Here is a 17,567-nt window from a genome sequence, read left to right on the forward strand (position 1 = left end):
GTAAATGAGAGGACTTGACTAGTCGTGCAGTGTTGCCGCAGGAAGGCGGCATCTATCCCCATCATTCGTGCTTTGCACTCTTCTCATTGCCACCATCAGGCAGGAGGTACAGAAGCCTGAAGTCGCACACCATTTAGTCAGGAACAGCTACTTTCCAACAACTATCAGGTTGGTGAACTAGCCTGCACAACTGTAATCCTACCTCAATAATGGAACACTTTGTGTAATTTATGCATCATTTATGTGTTGTGTGTTGTCTGACTCTGCCGGTGATGTTGCTGCAAGCAAGATTTTCGCTGTACCTGTACCTCACCACTTGTGTGTATGACAATAAACTCGACTTGACTTGGTTGGTGCCAAAGTAGTCCAGCAGATAGAGAGATGGATAAAACTATTGAAATGAACTGAGTTAGTTGGGTTAATTTTGATGATTTGGAACATTGGGTAGACGATGACAGTAAAGTTTATATAAGATTCCAGGATCACCGAAGTTCACCACAGGCTGAAACCAAAACACATTGCTGGATCCTTTAAATGCCAGGTCCACCTACGTATATTATGTGTTGAAAGTAATCCAAGGACACATCTGTTTCAAGGAAGTAACATTGTGTGGCTGCCGTTATTTAAGTAAAATATACGTTGCCTAATCTCTTTGGAAGGAATCTCTTTCGGCAAACTATTTTGAATGTGAAACACTGCAACAGTAGTTGGGACCAATTGCAATGACTTTTTAAAAGATAAATTTTATATATATAGATATATATCTATATATATTGGGAAAGTAATGGAATATTAAGTAGATAGGACAAGAAGGATTGGGATGGGAAAGCTAGTGTGGAATTTAACACTGTGAACCATTTGTGCTGAATGGCCTACCTCTGTGTCCTAAAAGTTTCCACACTGATATTGGCACAAATTTTTGATTTGCTTTGTTATCCATTTCCTTTAACTGTAAGTTTCCTGGTAGAGTTCGCTGGAAAACATACATAGTGTACGTTTGAAGATGCTGTCTGGGCTGGCGAGTTTTAGCTGTGTGGGGAGGTTAGTTAGGGTAGATATTTACTTAGAATCAAGGAAGAGTGAGGAGAGATTTAATTGGGTTTATAAAATTTGAGAGATTTAGACAGCGGGAATAGCAAAAACCTACATGTCGGTTATACATGCCGGTTATACATGCTATAATGCATGTTTCCATAATTACAATTGGACATAATGTGACTGATGAATTGGGGAACGTTATTTGTTGTGCCAAATCCGAATTGATTACAATGCAATTTTGATGAGTAACTGGAGAACTACTTAAAATTTACTTTAGAAATTGACTAGCAGAAAAAAAGCTAACTTGGGTAAAAAAAAAACAGTCTAAGAAATAACGGCACTGCATTACGTCATTCGTATTGTATCTTTCCTTCAATAAAAATAAATATTTTTAAAAAACCAGTCTAGGAAATAACGGCACTGTTTCCATGTAAGCTCTGTGGTAATGACTGTGTCTCTTAGGAACACTGGCCACCGAATGAAACTCTGTTATGCCCACCCTCCCTCCCGCCCCCTTTTGCCATTGACAGAATTTTGTTATAGCGCAATTTTCTTTAATGCAAGGTTTCGTAGGAACACAAGCTTCGCGTTATAGAACTGCCTGTATTTTTCTGAGCATACTTGTCAATGACTAGAAGATACAGATTTTATACAACCAACAACTCCAAGAAAGATAAGGAAATATTGTATTAGCCAGAGAGTAGTGAAGATCTAAAGCCCAGTAGCTGAAAGGGCAATGGTAACAAGAACCCTCATCACATTTGGAAGATAGCTAGATAAATACTGGAAATATTGTCAACCAAAGAGACATGGACTGGGAAGCAGAAATTGTCTAACCTGTTCTACTTTGATGTACTTTTCTGTGATTCTTTCATTTGTTTTATTTTATATGATAACAATCAAATATTAGCTCCTGTTTCTGTTGTGAAATTGGAAAAGATGGCATATGCCATCAAAAGATAAAGTTTCTTGGGTGTTAAAACATACCAAAAAATTTCAAGTGAGTCAGGCAGCATCACTTGAAAACAGAGATATGCAGTGCCTCGGGTCGGGACCGAAAGGTCGCCTGTTCATTAGTCAAAGGAGCATAAGTAGGTAATTTGGCCCATTGAGTCTTCGCCATTCAGTCAATGCTGATCTATCTTTCCCTCTCAACACCATTCTTCTGCCTTCATCCCATTACAGTTGACACCCTTACCAATCATGTATCTGTCAATCTCTGCCTTACAAATACTCAATAAATTGGCCTTCACAGCCATCTGTGGCAATGAATTCCACAGATTCATCACCCTTTGGCCCAAGAACTTCCTTCTCATCTCTTTTCTAAACGTCCGTCCTTTTACTCTGAGGCTATAACCTCAAGTCCTCGACTCTCCGACTAGTGGAAGCATTCTCTCTACATCCACTCTATCTAGGCCGTTCACTATTCAGTAGGTTTCAATGAGGTCTCCCCTCATCCTTCTAAACCCCAGCCAGTACAGATGCAGTGCTGTCAAGTGCTCATCATATGCTAACTTTGTCACCTCCTGGATCATTCTCATAAACCACCTCTGGACCCTCTCCAACCCCAGCACATCCTTCCTCAGATATGGGGCCCAAAATTGCTCACAATACTCCAAATGCGGTCTGACCAGTGCCTGAAAAGCCTCAGCATCACATCCCTGTGTTTATATTCCAGTCCTCTCAAAATAAATGCTAACATTGCATTTGCTTTTCAAGTCAATGCAAAATGCCATGTGATTTTCTCTATATTTTAATCTCAGCTTGCTGTTGGATCAATATCAATTTTATTTCTCTTGGAGTGAATAAATGAAATCATTTTCTTGACACTTAATCTGGAGTCAATACTTCTGTGACAACCAATATTCAAAGTGCTGATCCAAAGATTGGATACAAAGAACTGCAGATGCTGGTTTACAGAAAAAAGACACAAAGTGCTGGAGTAGCTCAGTGAGGCAAGCAACATCTCTGGAGAACATGTATAGGCGACGTTTTGGATCGGGACCTTTCTTTAGTCTGATTTTTTTAAATTTCCAAAATGAAATTTTAATCAGTATAAAAGATGTATCCAAAACTAAAACTGTTCAAATATTCTCAGCGTTTTCTGCCGGAATCCATATCACGAGTAAATACTGATAATTTATTATCACTGGTGATGAATTATTAATTTGATGTAAATGCTTTTGGGCATTTGTGATAGACCATATTTCTCAGGATACTTTGACTTTGTTTTTTTAAAACTTTTTTTGTGAATTCCATGGTCATAAAGTTGAAGAATTTTAGTTCTAATGAATGGAATGCTTTCACATATCCATGGCAGGCAAAACAGAATGTTGCTTTTCATTTCCTTTTGTGCCTTTACCTATTTAATTCCCATGGTTTTCAGGGATCATATAATTTAACTATTGCATACAGATGGCAATCACTAATTGCTATTTCACAAAGATGTGAGCTTTATTTTTAACCATGTTATAAGTGGTTGTTACAATCAACACGCAAACATTTCCCAACAACACGTGGGCAATCTAATCTGATGTTAAACGAGTCACACAAGAAACTACTGATGCTGGAATGTTGAGCAAAAACAAAATGCTGAAGGAACTCAGCGTGTCAGGAGGGAATATCTTGCGTCGGGACCCATCTATGGAGATTCTGTAATAGACCTGTCAGCAACAGTGCATGAGAGCTCAAACAAGCAGATGAAATCGTTACTCGCAAACTGCCAGGAAAGAAAACCTTGGTGCCTTGGATTTTTGGGAGCAGGGAAAATTAGGGGGAAGCAATTGGGGGCCGGGGGAGATTAGGATAGGAAACCAAAAGATAAGAAACAGAAAATATAAGTCAATTGCTGATTTATTCCAGCAAGGAGATAGAAATGCATTTGAATGATTCAGTCGCAACTCTCGATTAGTGATAAAATATTTGTACAAATTATTTAGTTATGTTATCCAGTCAAGAGTTTTTAGCTTTTGTCACTTGATGATTTATTCGCCTCTTTAAATGTATTAATTAGAGTCATATTAGGAACAGGCTCTTTGGCCCAACATGTTGATTGAGAGTGATCAGCCATGATCACATTGAATGGCGGTGCTGGCTCGAAGGGCTGAATGGCCTACTCCTGCACCTATTGTCTATTGTCTATTGTCCATGCTGACCAAGATGTGTCATCTATATTACTCCCACCTGCCCATGTTTGGCCCAGATCCCCCTAAACCTTTCCTATCCATGTACCTGTCCAAATGTCTTTCAAATGTTGTTGTTATCTGCCTCAACTAGTTCCTCTAACAAGTTGTTCCATATACCCACCACCTTCTGCGTGAAAAAGGTTGCCTCTCGGGTTCCCATTAAATCTTTCCCTTCTCATCTTAAGGATATGTCCTCTGGTTCTTGATTTTCCCTACTCTGTATAAAAGACTCATTCACCTTATCTATTCCCCTCATGATTTTATCCACTCTATAAGATCACCTCTCGGCCACCTCCGCTCCAAGGAATAAAGTCCTGACCTGCCCAACCACTCCCGATAGCTCAGCTCCCCGCTTCCTGGCAACATCCTCGTAAATGTTCTATGCATTCTTTCCGGCATAATGACATCCTTTAGCAGGGTGACCAAAATTGAACATAATACTGTATTTCAATTGCAACCACATCAGCTGTTGTACATCTGTAGGAGGAGACTCACTGTGATGGATGTTTCTTTTGTTTGGTGTTGGTTTATGATTGTATGTGTTATTGCATATTTTTATTGCTTATTTTTATTGGTCTTATTGTTGAACTGCGGGTAATCTTTCATTTCACTGCACATTATGTGTATGTGACAAATAAATTGACTCTTGACTATTGACTGTAATATAATATCTCAACTTCTGTACAATACCCTTACTGATGAAGGCCAATGTATCAAAAACCTTCTGTGCCACCCTATCTACTTGTGACGCCACCTTCGGGGAACTATGTACCAGCACTCCTACATCCCTCTGCTCTATAACACTCACCAGACCCCTACCATTTTCCGTGTAGGTCCTGCCCTGGTTTGACTTCCCAAAATGTAACACCTTGCACTTATCTGCATTAAACTCTATTAGCCGTTCCTCAGCCTACCTACCCAGCTGATCAAGATCCTGCTATAATTTTTGATAACCATCTTTATTACGAAAGCACTCTCTTTAGTGTCACCTATAAACTTCCTAATCATGCCTTGTAAATTATGATCCAAACCATTGATATAAACTGCAAACAGCAATGTGCCCGGCACCAACCCATGAGGCACATGCCAAGTCATTGGTCTCCAGTCCGAAAAACAACCTTCCACCATCACTTTCTGCTTTCTCCCATGAAACCAATTCTCTTTCCGGTTGGCTAGCTCATCCTGGATACCATGTGATCCAACATTCCAGAGCAGCCTACCATGCGGAACCTTATCAAACGCTTTGCTGAACTCCATAAAGATAACATCTATGTCTTTGCCTTCATCAACCTTTTTGGTTACTTCAAAACACTCGATCAGATGCGTAAGACAAGACCTCCCATGTACAAAACCATGCTATATCCCTAATCAGCCACTGCTATCCAAATGCATATATATCTTATCTCTCAGATTCGTCTCCAGTAATTTGCCTACCACAGCTATTAGACACACCAATCTATAATTCCCAGGCATTTTTGTGCAGCTCTTCTTAAATAGATGCACAACATTACCCACTCTCCAGTCTTCCAGTATCTCACCCGTGTCTATTGATCATTCATTTATCTCAGCCAGGAAATTTCTTATGTAGGAAAGAACTGCAGATGCGAGTTTACACCTAAGATAAACAAAAAGAGCTGAAGTAACTCAGCGGATCAGTCAGCATCTCTGGAGAAAAGGAATAGGTGATGTTTCCGTCTGAAGAAGGGTCTTGACCCAAAACATCACCTGTTCCTTTTCTCCAGAGATGCTGCCTGAGTTACTCCAGCTTTCTGTGTCTATCTTCCTGAAATTCTTCTCTAGCTTTCCACAGTATCATTGGATTTATCTGATCAGCCCTGGGAGATATATTTAACTTTTTACCTAATTATTCTTCAAATCCACGTGGAGGACTTCAGCTTCAGCAGATGTTAGATAATTGTTGGCAAATAAAGATATTTTTTGAGGTAGGATGGATAAACAATATTTTACTGAAACTCAAGCTGACAATTATAATTCTGTTTAGAGTATCTAAACTGTAGGGTATTCAGTGCTATATTTTGTTTTTTTTTAGCTATACTCTGCTTGTGTATGTTGACAACTGTTTGAGCTATTCATCAGTTTTTTTGGGGCAACATAAGCCTTATTCTGAAAACAAACCAGGTGGTTAATTTGTCTCTTTGTCTCTTTTAGGTGTCCCTGCACTCCAAGTGCTGATGCCTGCACTATCACCAACAATGGAAAAGGGGAACATTGTAAAATGGCTGAAAAAGGAAGGTGAGACATACACTGACATACACTTATCTTTTAAATAGAAAAGCAAATCTCTGAAGATTGATACAGAACTTGTGCATCAGGGCATCCTTCCCAGAATGAAGAAGGCTGAGGTGTGATCTTATAGAGGTTTAAAAAATCATGTGGCGCAGAGCTGAGGTGGTTGGTTACAGTCTTTTTCCTTGGGTAGTGAAGTCTAAAACTAGAGGGTGTAGGAAAATAACTGCAGATGTTGGTACAGTCTGAAGAACGGTCTCGACCTGAAACGTCACCCATTCCTTTGCTCCTAGATGCTGCCTGACCTGCTGAGTTACTCCAGCATTTTGTAAAACTAGAGGGTATTGCTGTGGCAATGGCTGCCTCGCCAACAGTCTATCTGTCCCTTCCTTCTTCGTTGGTTTTTTTAGTATATGTTAAATGTATGTTTTTAGTGTTCTTCAGCTTGTTTTATGTGGAGCGTGCGGGAGGGGGTTGGGAGAAACTTTTTCTAATCTCTTACCTCGACAGAGATGCAATTTTTTTTCCGTATCGTATCTTCGTCCGCACTGCGGCCTAACATCGAGGAGTTGGCGGCCTTTGCTGGAGACCGACTTCGGGAACTCCACCGCGGGAACCTGCAGGACTTTAACATCGCGGAGCTCGTGATCCCTTTGCTAGGGGTTAACCTCTGAGCTCCAACCATCGGAGCCTGCGGACTTTAACCGTGGAGCTCGCGGTCTCTTGTTAGAGACCGATTTTTGGAACTCCAAGCCGCAGGAGCTTTGATCGCCCCGACGCGGGAGCTTCGATCGCCGCGACACGTGGTCTTTGATTGCCCCGATGGGTGCTTTGGCCGCTGGCTGCGGGCACTTCGATCGCCTCGACGGATGGTTCGACTGCCCCGACCGCAGGAGAAAAATAAGGGAAGAAGATTAGGCTTTATTGCCTTCCATCACAGTGAGGAACGTGGGGAATCCGCTGTGGTGGATGTTTATGTTAACTGTAATGCAGTTGTGTGTCTTGTTGCTTTTTTAGTATGGCTGTATGGTATTTTGCATATCACTGTACCTTAATTGGTACACGTGACAATAAAAGACCTTTGAAATCTTTTGAACCTTTGAAGGTGAAGGGGAAAGGTGTAAAGCAGACCTGAGCAGAAAGTTTTTCAGAGGGTGACGGGTGTATGGAACGATCTACCAGAGGAAATGGCAGGAGCAGAAACAATTACAATGTTTAGAAGATCTATCGACAGATAAATGGATAGGAAAGGTTTAGAAGGATTTTGGTCAAACTCGGTCAGTATAGTTGATTTGGGCCAAACAGCCAGGTTCCATGCTGCCTAACTCTGACTCTTCTTCCTTGCTTTCACTCCATCATGCATTTGACAGGTTATTAGTCTACTGTTCTATGGCTATAATGTATGCAAGTCCACATGAAATATCGCACCTTAACAGAGTATTTACATTTTAAATATTTAAGCACAGATATATATTTGGCTCATTAGATCCTATCTGGCTGCACACAAGCATCTTGTTCTGCATAAACTAACTTTATCTTTTCATCTTTAACTTTGTGCATCATATATTTAGCAATGAATGTTTGTTCATACAATTTTAACAAAGCCATGATAATATGTAAAAGCATTCCCAACATAAGACACGCACGTTCCTGACAACTTGGGTCCTATTGATGTAAATTAGCGTAACATTAAGCTGAAATGTATTGCTCCTCCAAAGGCATACAGAGAAAGTTATCGATAGTGCAGGCTGATGGGTACCTTCCTTGGGTGTTTGCACGTTTCCAGTATATGAGTCTGAGCTCCTCAGTGCCATCATGTTTTGTACATGTTGAATTATTATATACAAGGCTTTGTGCAGAGTTTAAGATGAGCAGAATGTTTGTATTGAAGTTGCCCGGTCTGAAGGTGGGAAATGTTTAGGAGTTGTGGAGGTCATAGTTGAAGATATGGAGTTAAAAAAGCCAGGTAGGGGTTAGATAAGATGCTGAGAATACCAATAACTACAAACTGTAGCCACGGAAGGGAGTGGATTGGAAGAGAGGGGATAAGGTCTGTGTTTGAAACATTGGCTTTGTCTTTGTCAATAATTCACTTGAAAGTAAAACTTGAAAGCAGTAAGCCTGTGCACATAGCTCCAGCCAAGCAATGGTAGACTTTCAAAGGTGAATTAAAGATTTATTAATGGTCATGTCAGGTATTTCTATGAAGAAATGCTCAAATTGTGGATAGATCTACATATGTTAACCTGTTGTGTGATGCACTGAGTATGTCATGCTGCTTTTGTGGCATTCTTTGGGGGCTTTTTAAAAGAGTGAATTCTAACTTATTTTTGTATATTGTTCCAAGCTAACTTTGTTCTGGAGTCATGTGATGGGATGTGTCCTTTTTTGTTGTGGACTTATTACTTTGTTGGCAGATGTCAGGAAACATGAGTTGGGTATGATTGGTGAGGTTGTGAAGGATTGTAACAGAGTGAGTTGACGAAGGAGGTGCAATGTTTTGTAAATAATGGTGTTAATTTATCTACAACTACCTAGTGGATTCATTGTCATATGATGGGTGTTGTGGAAAGAAAGACTTGTTAGCAGCACATGCCAAAACATTTTACAGAGTAAAATACTTTCAAGAAGCTGACTCCCTGTCATGACATTGGAAAAGTAGCAGCCTGTTTTCAAACAGCAGACAGTGGTATTAATTAAGGAATAAATCAGAACTTTCCAGTCTTTTCTTTAAAATACAGTAAACCCTCGCAATAACAGACATCTATATAGAGGATTTTGGGTATAGCAGACCGAGACTCCCATTGTACCACCTCCCCACTTCCGCCAGTTACCCAATGAACTCTGCGGCAATCCTGCCTGTGAATTACCACTTGTTTAACCCCCTCCCCCCCATCGCTATGTTGCTTCCCTTCCCGTTTTGGGTTAAACTTTACTCCCCTCACTTGGTTAGAGCGGACAATTGGCAGCAACGGAAACCATCTTCTTCCCCCGTGGTCCATAATTGCGAGGATTTACTGTATTGCAAAAAGATGATTTCCATTTACCCATATCCAGCTAACGCCTTAACTTCCCATATATATGAAAATGGTACGTTTGGCAGTGCAGCAGACTCCAGTTACTACATTGACTTGTCAGGATAATTTTTAAATTTTTCGTGTTTGTGTGTCTGAAGTGAGACTTGGGAATTACCTCCTGACTTGGAGAGGACGCCACCAGCAGTTCAATTATTATTGGCATACTGAGCACTAGTGCTGCCCGACTGGCAGAGGCTCCTGACAGAGGAGGCTATTCTTATTAATGCCCCAACATAGTTCATTATTTATATATGTTAAACAGATTTAGATTAGTTTGTCATAAATACTAAGGTCCCATGAAATTCCGTGTTCACATGAAGCCCGTAGAGTAAACAGTGTGTATTCAGTAATGATAAATATAACAATAAATATAATGATATTTTCAAAAGAAAAGAATGGTGCAAAGTTTGTAGTGCAATCTGAAGGGGGTGAGAGATAGGTGATTGGTTCAAGAGTCTGATAGCAGAGTGAAGAAGCTGTTCATAAGTTCATCGGAGCAGAATTAGGCCATTCAGCCAAACAAGTCTATTCCATCATTCAATCGTGGCTGATCTATCTTTCCCTCTCAACCACATTCTCCTGCCCTCTCTCCCTAATCAAGAACCTGTCAATTTCCACTTTAAAAATAACCAAAGACTTGGCCTCCACACATGTTTGTGGCAGTGAATTTAATTAAGATTGGACATGTGGGGTTTGAAGATTTGGAATCAGCTAAGTTTAAAGTAAGTGTGGCAACTGGAACCCTAATAAATGGAAATGGAGGATGCCACACATCACCTGGTGAACCAGATGCCTAACCGTTGGGATTCTGAATAGTCGGATAGCATGTTATCAGAGTTTTACTGTATGTGTTTTACATTTACATTTTTCATACATGAAATCGTTCATCAATTACTATTTACAATATCTAGCAATTATAATTATTATGAGAAGACATGCAGCATTAACTGTTTTCAAGGATTGTCAGTTTTCTCTCCATGTACAGTTTGGTGTATTAATCAACAATGACAGGAAACTGGTGTGTATATGAAGATTTATCTCACCGCGGAGTTCATAGACTTGATTGATGTGCCTGGAATATTTAAGGATTTAACTCACTTGTACACTTCACATAACTGTGAGAGCATTTATTATCATTAGAAGTTGTAAGTAACTTTGCAAAGAATCTGAATTAAATTAAAACAGTTATCGAAAACTGTTGCACTCAAATTTACTTGAACCATCTCCGACACCTCTCTCCCCTTTCTTGATCTCACAGTCTCCATCACAGGAAATAGTCTATTGACTTACATCTTATTACAAACCCACTGACTCCCACAACTATTTCGACTATATTTCTTCCCACCCTGCTTCCTGCAAAACTATATCCCCATACTCCCAATTCCTCCACCTATGCCACATCTGCATCTAAGATGAGGTTTTCCATACCAGGACATCCAAGGTCCTCATTCTTTAGGGAACAGGGGTTTCCGTCTCCCATCATAGATGAGGCCCTCGCTCGTGTCTCCTCGGTACCCAGCAGCTCCGCCCTTAATCCCCCTCCCCCTAGTCACAATAGAGACAGAGTCCCCCTGCTCCTTACCTTCCACCCCAACAGCCGTCGCATACAACACGTAATTCTCCGAAATTTCTGCCACCTCCAACGGGATCCCACCACGAGCCACATTTTCCCATCTCCATCCCTTTCTGCCTTCCGCAGAGACCGTTCCCTCCGTAAGCCCGTGGACCGGACTTACCATCTGCGGAGCTGGCTGCCTTCGGAGGTTGTGGTGGCGCTGTGGAAGCGGCTGCGACTCGTCTCTGGAGGCTACTTCGGCCACGTGGATGTCGGAAGCTTGCAGGCCCCTGGGTGGGGGCCGACATTGGGAGCTCCGGCAGCGGCAGCGACTTCGCCCGCCCCGAATCGCGGGGCTTGGGTCGGCCCGCCGCGGACCTTTCACCGTCCGGCGCGGCCTGAAATAGGCCACGGGATTTTCTCTGCCTGGCGGCGGCTTCAATATCGGGTGCCCCGACCGCCCCGGCGTGGCAACTTCAACAGCCTGACCGCGGGAGAAGACGGCAGGGGAAGAGAAAAGACATTCTGGCCTTCCATCACAGTGAGGAGGTGACTGGAGGAGACTCAATGTGATGGATGTTTCTTGCTTATTTTTCTTGCTTATTTTTATTGGTCTTATTGTTGGACTGTGGGTAATCTTTCATTTCACTGCACATTTATGTGTACGTGACAAATAAATTGACTATTGACTATTAACTCATCCCTTCCCACCCAAGCCACCCCTTCCCAGATACCTTGCCCTTGAATCGCAGAAGATGCAACACCTGTCCCTATACCTCCTCCCTCGACTCTGTCCAGGGACCCCGACAGTGCTTTCATGTTAGGTAGAGGGTCACTTGCACCTCCTCCAACCTCATCTACTGGATCCGTTGTTCAAGATGTGGACTCTTATACATCAGCGAGACCAAACGTACACTGGGCCATCGTTTCGCGGAACACCTTCGCTTAGCCCACCTTGAACCTACCTGATCTCTGGTTGCCGGACACTTTAATTCTCCTTCCCATTCCTACACAGACCATTCTGTCCTAGGTCTCCTCCATTGTCAGAGTGAGGTTAAACGCAAATTGGAGGAAAGGCATCTCATATTTCGCTTGGGCAGCTTATAGCCCAGTGGTATGAATATTGATCTCTCTCACTTCAGGTAGCCCTGACATTCCCTCTCCCTCTATCCCTTCCCCACCCAAGTCGCTCTAACTTCTCGCTTTCACCCAACAAACCACTAACAGTGGTCTGTTTCCTTTATCATCGTTACTTTTTTGCATATCTTTTATTCATTATTCTCTATCTCCACATCATCATCTATATCTCTCATTTCCCTTATCCCTAACCAGTCTGAAGAAGGGTCTCAACCCGAAACGTCACCCATTCCTTCTCTCCAGAGATGCCGCCTGTCCCGCTGAGTTACTCCAGCTTTTTGTGTCTACCAATAATTGCTGGAATTGGAATGACTGACTAATAAGTAATAAGTACCTGGTCAGAAGGATTGAATTGTGCATTTTGACCACTGTTGGGTCTTGTTCCACAATGCTGTTTGGGTGTGAATTGATATCCTGTAGTTCTAACTACAATGATTAGCCACCACTGAAAATAGATGAGCGATTTGGGAAAAGGGCTATTTTATCCTGACATTTAGCCTGCATAAATTACTACACTTCAAAAGCATTGTGAGTGAAGTATTGGAAGCTAATTGCCTTGCCAAGTAGTAAATTGTACCTTTTTATTAGAGTCTTCAAGTCATACAGCGTGGAAACAGGCCCTTCGGCCCAACTTGTCCATGTTAACCAAGATGTCCCAATTAAGCTAGTCCTATTTACCTGCATTTGGCCTATAACCTTCTGAACTTTTCCTATCCATGTACCTGTCCCAATGTCTTTTAAATATCATTATTGTACCTGCCTTGACTACTCTCTCTGGCAGCTCGTTCCATATGCCCACTACCCTCTGTGTGGGAAAAAAACTGCCCCTTGGGTTGCTATTAAATCTTTCCCCTGTCGCCTTAAAGCTATGTCCTCGAGTTCTTGATTCCCGTACCCTGGGAAAAATACGCTTGCACATTTACCAAATCTACTCCCCTCATGATTTTATATGTGTCTTTCATATCCCTCAGCCTACTGCACTCCAAGGAATGAGGGGTAATATTCTAGAGGCAATTTAGTCTGCACAACCTCATGCTATAGCTCAGGACTTTGAGTCCTGGTGACATCCTTTTAAATCCTCACTGTCCCTCTTTCTAGCTTCCTGGCATCATGGGTGACCAAAACTGAAGACAATACTCAAAATGCGGCTACACCAGTGTCTTGCATAACTGTAATGGAACGCCCCAACTTCCGTATTCATTTTCCTAACTAATGAAACTAACTAACAAGCCAAGAGCCTTTTTCATCACCGTATCTATCTGCAATGCCACTCTCAGGGATTTATATGTTTGTGCTCCAATACCCACTGCTCGACAGCACTGTCCAGGGCCCTACCATTCACTGCAGGTCCTGCCCTGGTTAGACTTCCTAAAATGTAACTTCACACTTAACTGAATTAAACTACATTCGCCATTCCTAAGCCAACTTGCCAGCTGATCAACATCACATTGTAATTTTAGATGGCCATCTTCACCGTCTATGATATCAGCTATTATTCTTATTGTTATTGTAATCTTTTCTGAAAATCTTTAACTTTTTATGTTCCAATGTGATACAGTTCATTTCCTGGACATCGTATAGGTCACATTTTAATCAATTGAAGAGTAATAGGATTTACAAAATAAATGCAGAATTGCAGATAATTGTAAGAACGGTCATTTGTATTTGTACATGTGCTCTCCTAATTCTGGGCAATCACTCGTATGTTAATATTGCAGTTTGATCTGATTACAGGAAACGCAGTTTTGGGCCTGTATATAACTTTAGATTTTTCCTCTTTAGCGCTTGAGTCCTTTCGTACTAGCTTAAACTGGGCATTAGATATTTTCTTTCCTTCCGAAAAAATCATCTATCTTTCAGTCAGTAGAGGGCAATGCAAGCTCATTTTAAAAGGTCTAGTGGATAGCAATTGTTTCATTGTTTCAGGCATAGCATTTTGTTTCATGTCAGTAGTAACATTTATTATGCAGCAAATGAGGGTTTAAGTCTGGTGTGATAACACATGCTCCTGCAATCACAATCTACTCACTGAATCTACAGCGCTTCAAAGAAGTGACAACTAAAGATAAAATCCTTCAAGTGGAGTTTGGAAAGAGCATGCAATTAACATAAAAAAGAATCCAAACTTCATACATAGATATATAACTGGAGGAGGAGATGTGGGGGGCAATTAGTGGGGTAAATAGGTGATCAATGCACAACTAGAATACTGGATGAGTAATATCAGTCTTTGCCAACACGATGCTGCCAAAAATACACTGGAAGGATTAATTAATCAAAATTAATGACGAGGTGGTGCTGAAAGGGATTGCAACACCTGAAGTAATCAGGTTACAATAAAATAGAGATAGATCGTAGATTGCTTTGGGAATTGGAGATGTAGGTTACAAAATGACTTGCCATGAACTCCCAATCCTTTCCAGATACCGTGCTATAGAAAAGATGCCATTAAGCTGGAAAGCGTGCAGAGACGATTTACAAGGATATTGCCTGGACTCAAGGGTATAGGCTATAGGGAGAGGTTGGACACAGGAGACTGAGGGCTACCTCTTGCATCATAGAAATTAGATGATTCCTTCCATAATTCAAATTATAAGAGTAAGTGTTAAGAAATATAAACGATGCCAACTGAGACATGCATAGGGAGACACAAAATGCTGGAGTAATTCAGCTGGACAGGCAGCATCTCTGGTGAGAAATGGTGATGTTTCAGGTCGAGACCCTTTTTCAGACTGATGTCAGGGGAGTGGGCGGGACAGAGATAGAATGTAATCGGAGACATTAAGTCTGGTGGGAGAACTGGGCAGGGGATGGAGAGAGAGGGAAAGCAAGGGCTATTTGAAGTTAGAGAAGTCAATGTTCATACCACTGGGGTGTAAGCTATCCAAGCGGAATATGCAAAATACCCGAGGCATGCATTGTATCTTTTTGCTTATCGATTGTTCTTTTTCAGTAAATTACCATGGAGCTTAAATCATGTACTCCACTAGGACAACTTCTTCCTCAAACTTCACTGAAGTATATTCCATATCAATGTAATATAAATAATGCAGTGTATTCTCACTCCAGTAAAAGTTACGTAGTTCATTCACACTGCAGAATGAGTTATGTAGAACAATCACACTCCAGAATTAGATGTGCAGAACTATATTATCACCTCTTTGAATTACATGATTCATTAAGGCACATCCTGATAGAGAACTTGGCAATTTTTCCAGAGTTGTGCATCTGACGGAGTAGCTGTGAGAATGTTTCCAGGTATTCCTATAGGAAAATGCTAAAATTGATGAGGTATTTGTGCTTTGTCCTACTGGGTTTCTGCCTTCCACCGTGCATTCAAGCTGCATACTCTTTTGTTTGTAGTATATTTCTAAAGTGCAATCACAACATTTGTCCTTCTGAATTAAGCGCTCTCAAGTTGTCATTTAAACTGCTTGGATAATAAAAACTATGTTTTCTATATTTATATCAGACCTAGCATGAAGAGTCATAAAACAGAACGGAAACAATCACTTCAGCACAACTCGTATATACCAACCAATTTGCTTAATTGAGCTGGTTCATCTGCCTGCACCTAGCCCATATCCCTCCAAACCTTTCCTAATCATGTATCTGTCGGTGTCTTTTAAATATCATTATTGTACCTCCTGTCTTTACCACTTCCTCTGACAGTTCAATCCACTCTGAGCTGAAGGACAACAGGCAGGTCAGAGCAGTTAATCATTAAATCTCATGGCTTGTTTTCAGGAACAAGAGGACAAAAAAAAGATCTTTAAGGAAAAAGTTATCACTTTTAAGGCTCTGCCTCGCAGACAACACCACAAAATAGTTTTCTTTCGCCTGATGCAATGGCATTAAAATTTGAGCCTCTGATCCCAGTTTATAACGAAGAATATAGTCGTCAGATTTTCCTAGGTTTATTGTGTGCAGGAGACTGAATCAAGCCTTTCCTTCGTGGTGAAGCACACTGCTGAGGTCACTGTTAGAGGCATCTAATCAGGAGAGATCATACCTGAGTGATGCTGTATCCCCAGCATCAGTGGAGCCCGGTGCTGGGGAATTCAAAACGGGGCGAGTCAGTCAGCGGTCTTCCAACGTGACGCACTGCTATCTGCCTGTGGTTACCACCAGGCAGTGAATCAGCCCATAACTGGAGGTCTCGTTATAAGACCTCCATTTTGCATCACCAGTATTTGTATAAATAATAAATAAGAAGGTGACAGACGATACACTTAATGGTTTTTTTCCCCTCAGTTGCCTGCAGCAATGTCGAGATTAATTATTAATTCCTGCAGACTCCATGAGAAACCCCAAGGGTTGGCAATCTAAATAGGAACCTGTTTTGTTCCAGCAAGTAACCTCCCAGTGCTTCATTTTTTTCTTGCTGTTAATTGGGCTATTTTTACATGGCGCTTAGCCATTCAAAAATGCCTAAAACAGCCATGAGAGCAAAATTATGGTTTTGATATAAAACAAGGTTAAAGTGAACCAAACTGTGCCTCTTAAGTCACTGGAATAACCAATTATAAAGGACACGTTCTATGTATGTATTAGGAGTGCAAAGTATTTGTCATGATTAAACATTCTAGCCAAATCCACCAACATTTTCAAATGATGATAAATTCTATCAGTGTGCACTCAAAATTAGTTTGAATTGGGAATGTTCACTGCTTCCGCTGATTTATATCAGGAGACATTCCGTGACGCTACACCTGGCATTGCGGGTCTGCAGATACTCTTGAGTATACACCACATCTGGTAATATGGACCAAGAGATGATCCAAGTGCAAATAATATTATGGAGTCAAAGATGCAACACAGAAACAGCCCCTTCAGCTCACTAAATCCACATCAACCATCTACAATAATATGAGATGAATTCAATTTTATTCTTATTGTCAATCCTCAGATTCTACCACTCGTAAACATACTAGGGGCATTTTGATATTGGCCAATTATTGCATCAGGACTCGTGTCTATGGAATGTGGGTGGAAACTAGAACACAGTGGAAACCCGGGCATCCAGAGGAAACCTGATCAGCCATGAGAAAAACGTGCAAACTCCCTTCACCCCAGTCCAAACTGGGACAGAGTCCCCTAGTCTTCACCTTTCACCCATCAGCCTTTGCATACAGCACATAATCCTCTGACATTTTTGCTACTCCAATGGGATCCCCCCACTAGTCGCATCTTCCCATCTCCATCCACTCCCGCACATCCTTGGTTCACACACCCCTTCCCACTTAAACCATCTAGTACCAGTCAGATCTTTCCCATAAAGCAATAAAAGAGAAAGTTGCCACCTACAAAACGGTGTTAAATCAAAGC

At 41.3% G+C, this 17,567-nt stretch overlaps 1 protein-coding gene across 2 annotated transcripts in view; it reads left to right on the forward strand.

The window, feature by feature from the left end:
• Window positions 1-17,567, forward strand: part of pdhx (pyruvate dehydrogenase complex component X) — a 157,971-nt gene that overhangs the window by 11,170 nt on the left and 129,234 nt on the right. For both annotated transcript variants that reach the window (XR_013548425.1, XM_078415062.1), the window contains exon 2: window positions 6,393-6,476. Coding sequence is in view for 1 of the 2 variants with exons in the window: in XM_078415062.1 (XP_078271188.1) it covers window positions 6,393-6,476 (84 nt within the window). In the remaining variant the exon portion in view is untranslated. The remainder of the gene's footprint in view (window positions 1-6,392; window positions 6,477-17,567) is intronic.

The sequence above is a fragment of the Rhinoraja longicauda genome, chromosome 18 (assembly GCF_053455715.1).
Source record: "Rhinoraja longicauda isolate Sanriku21f chromosome 18, sRhiLon1.1, whole genome shotgun sequence".
Lineage (NCBI taxonomy): Eukaryota > Metazoa > Chordata > Chondrichthyes > Rajiformes > Arhynchobatidae > Rhinoraja > Rhinoraja longicauda.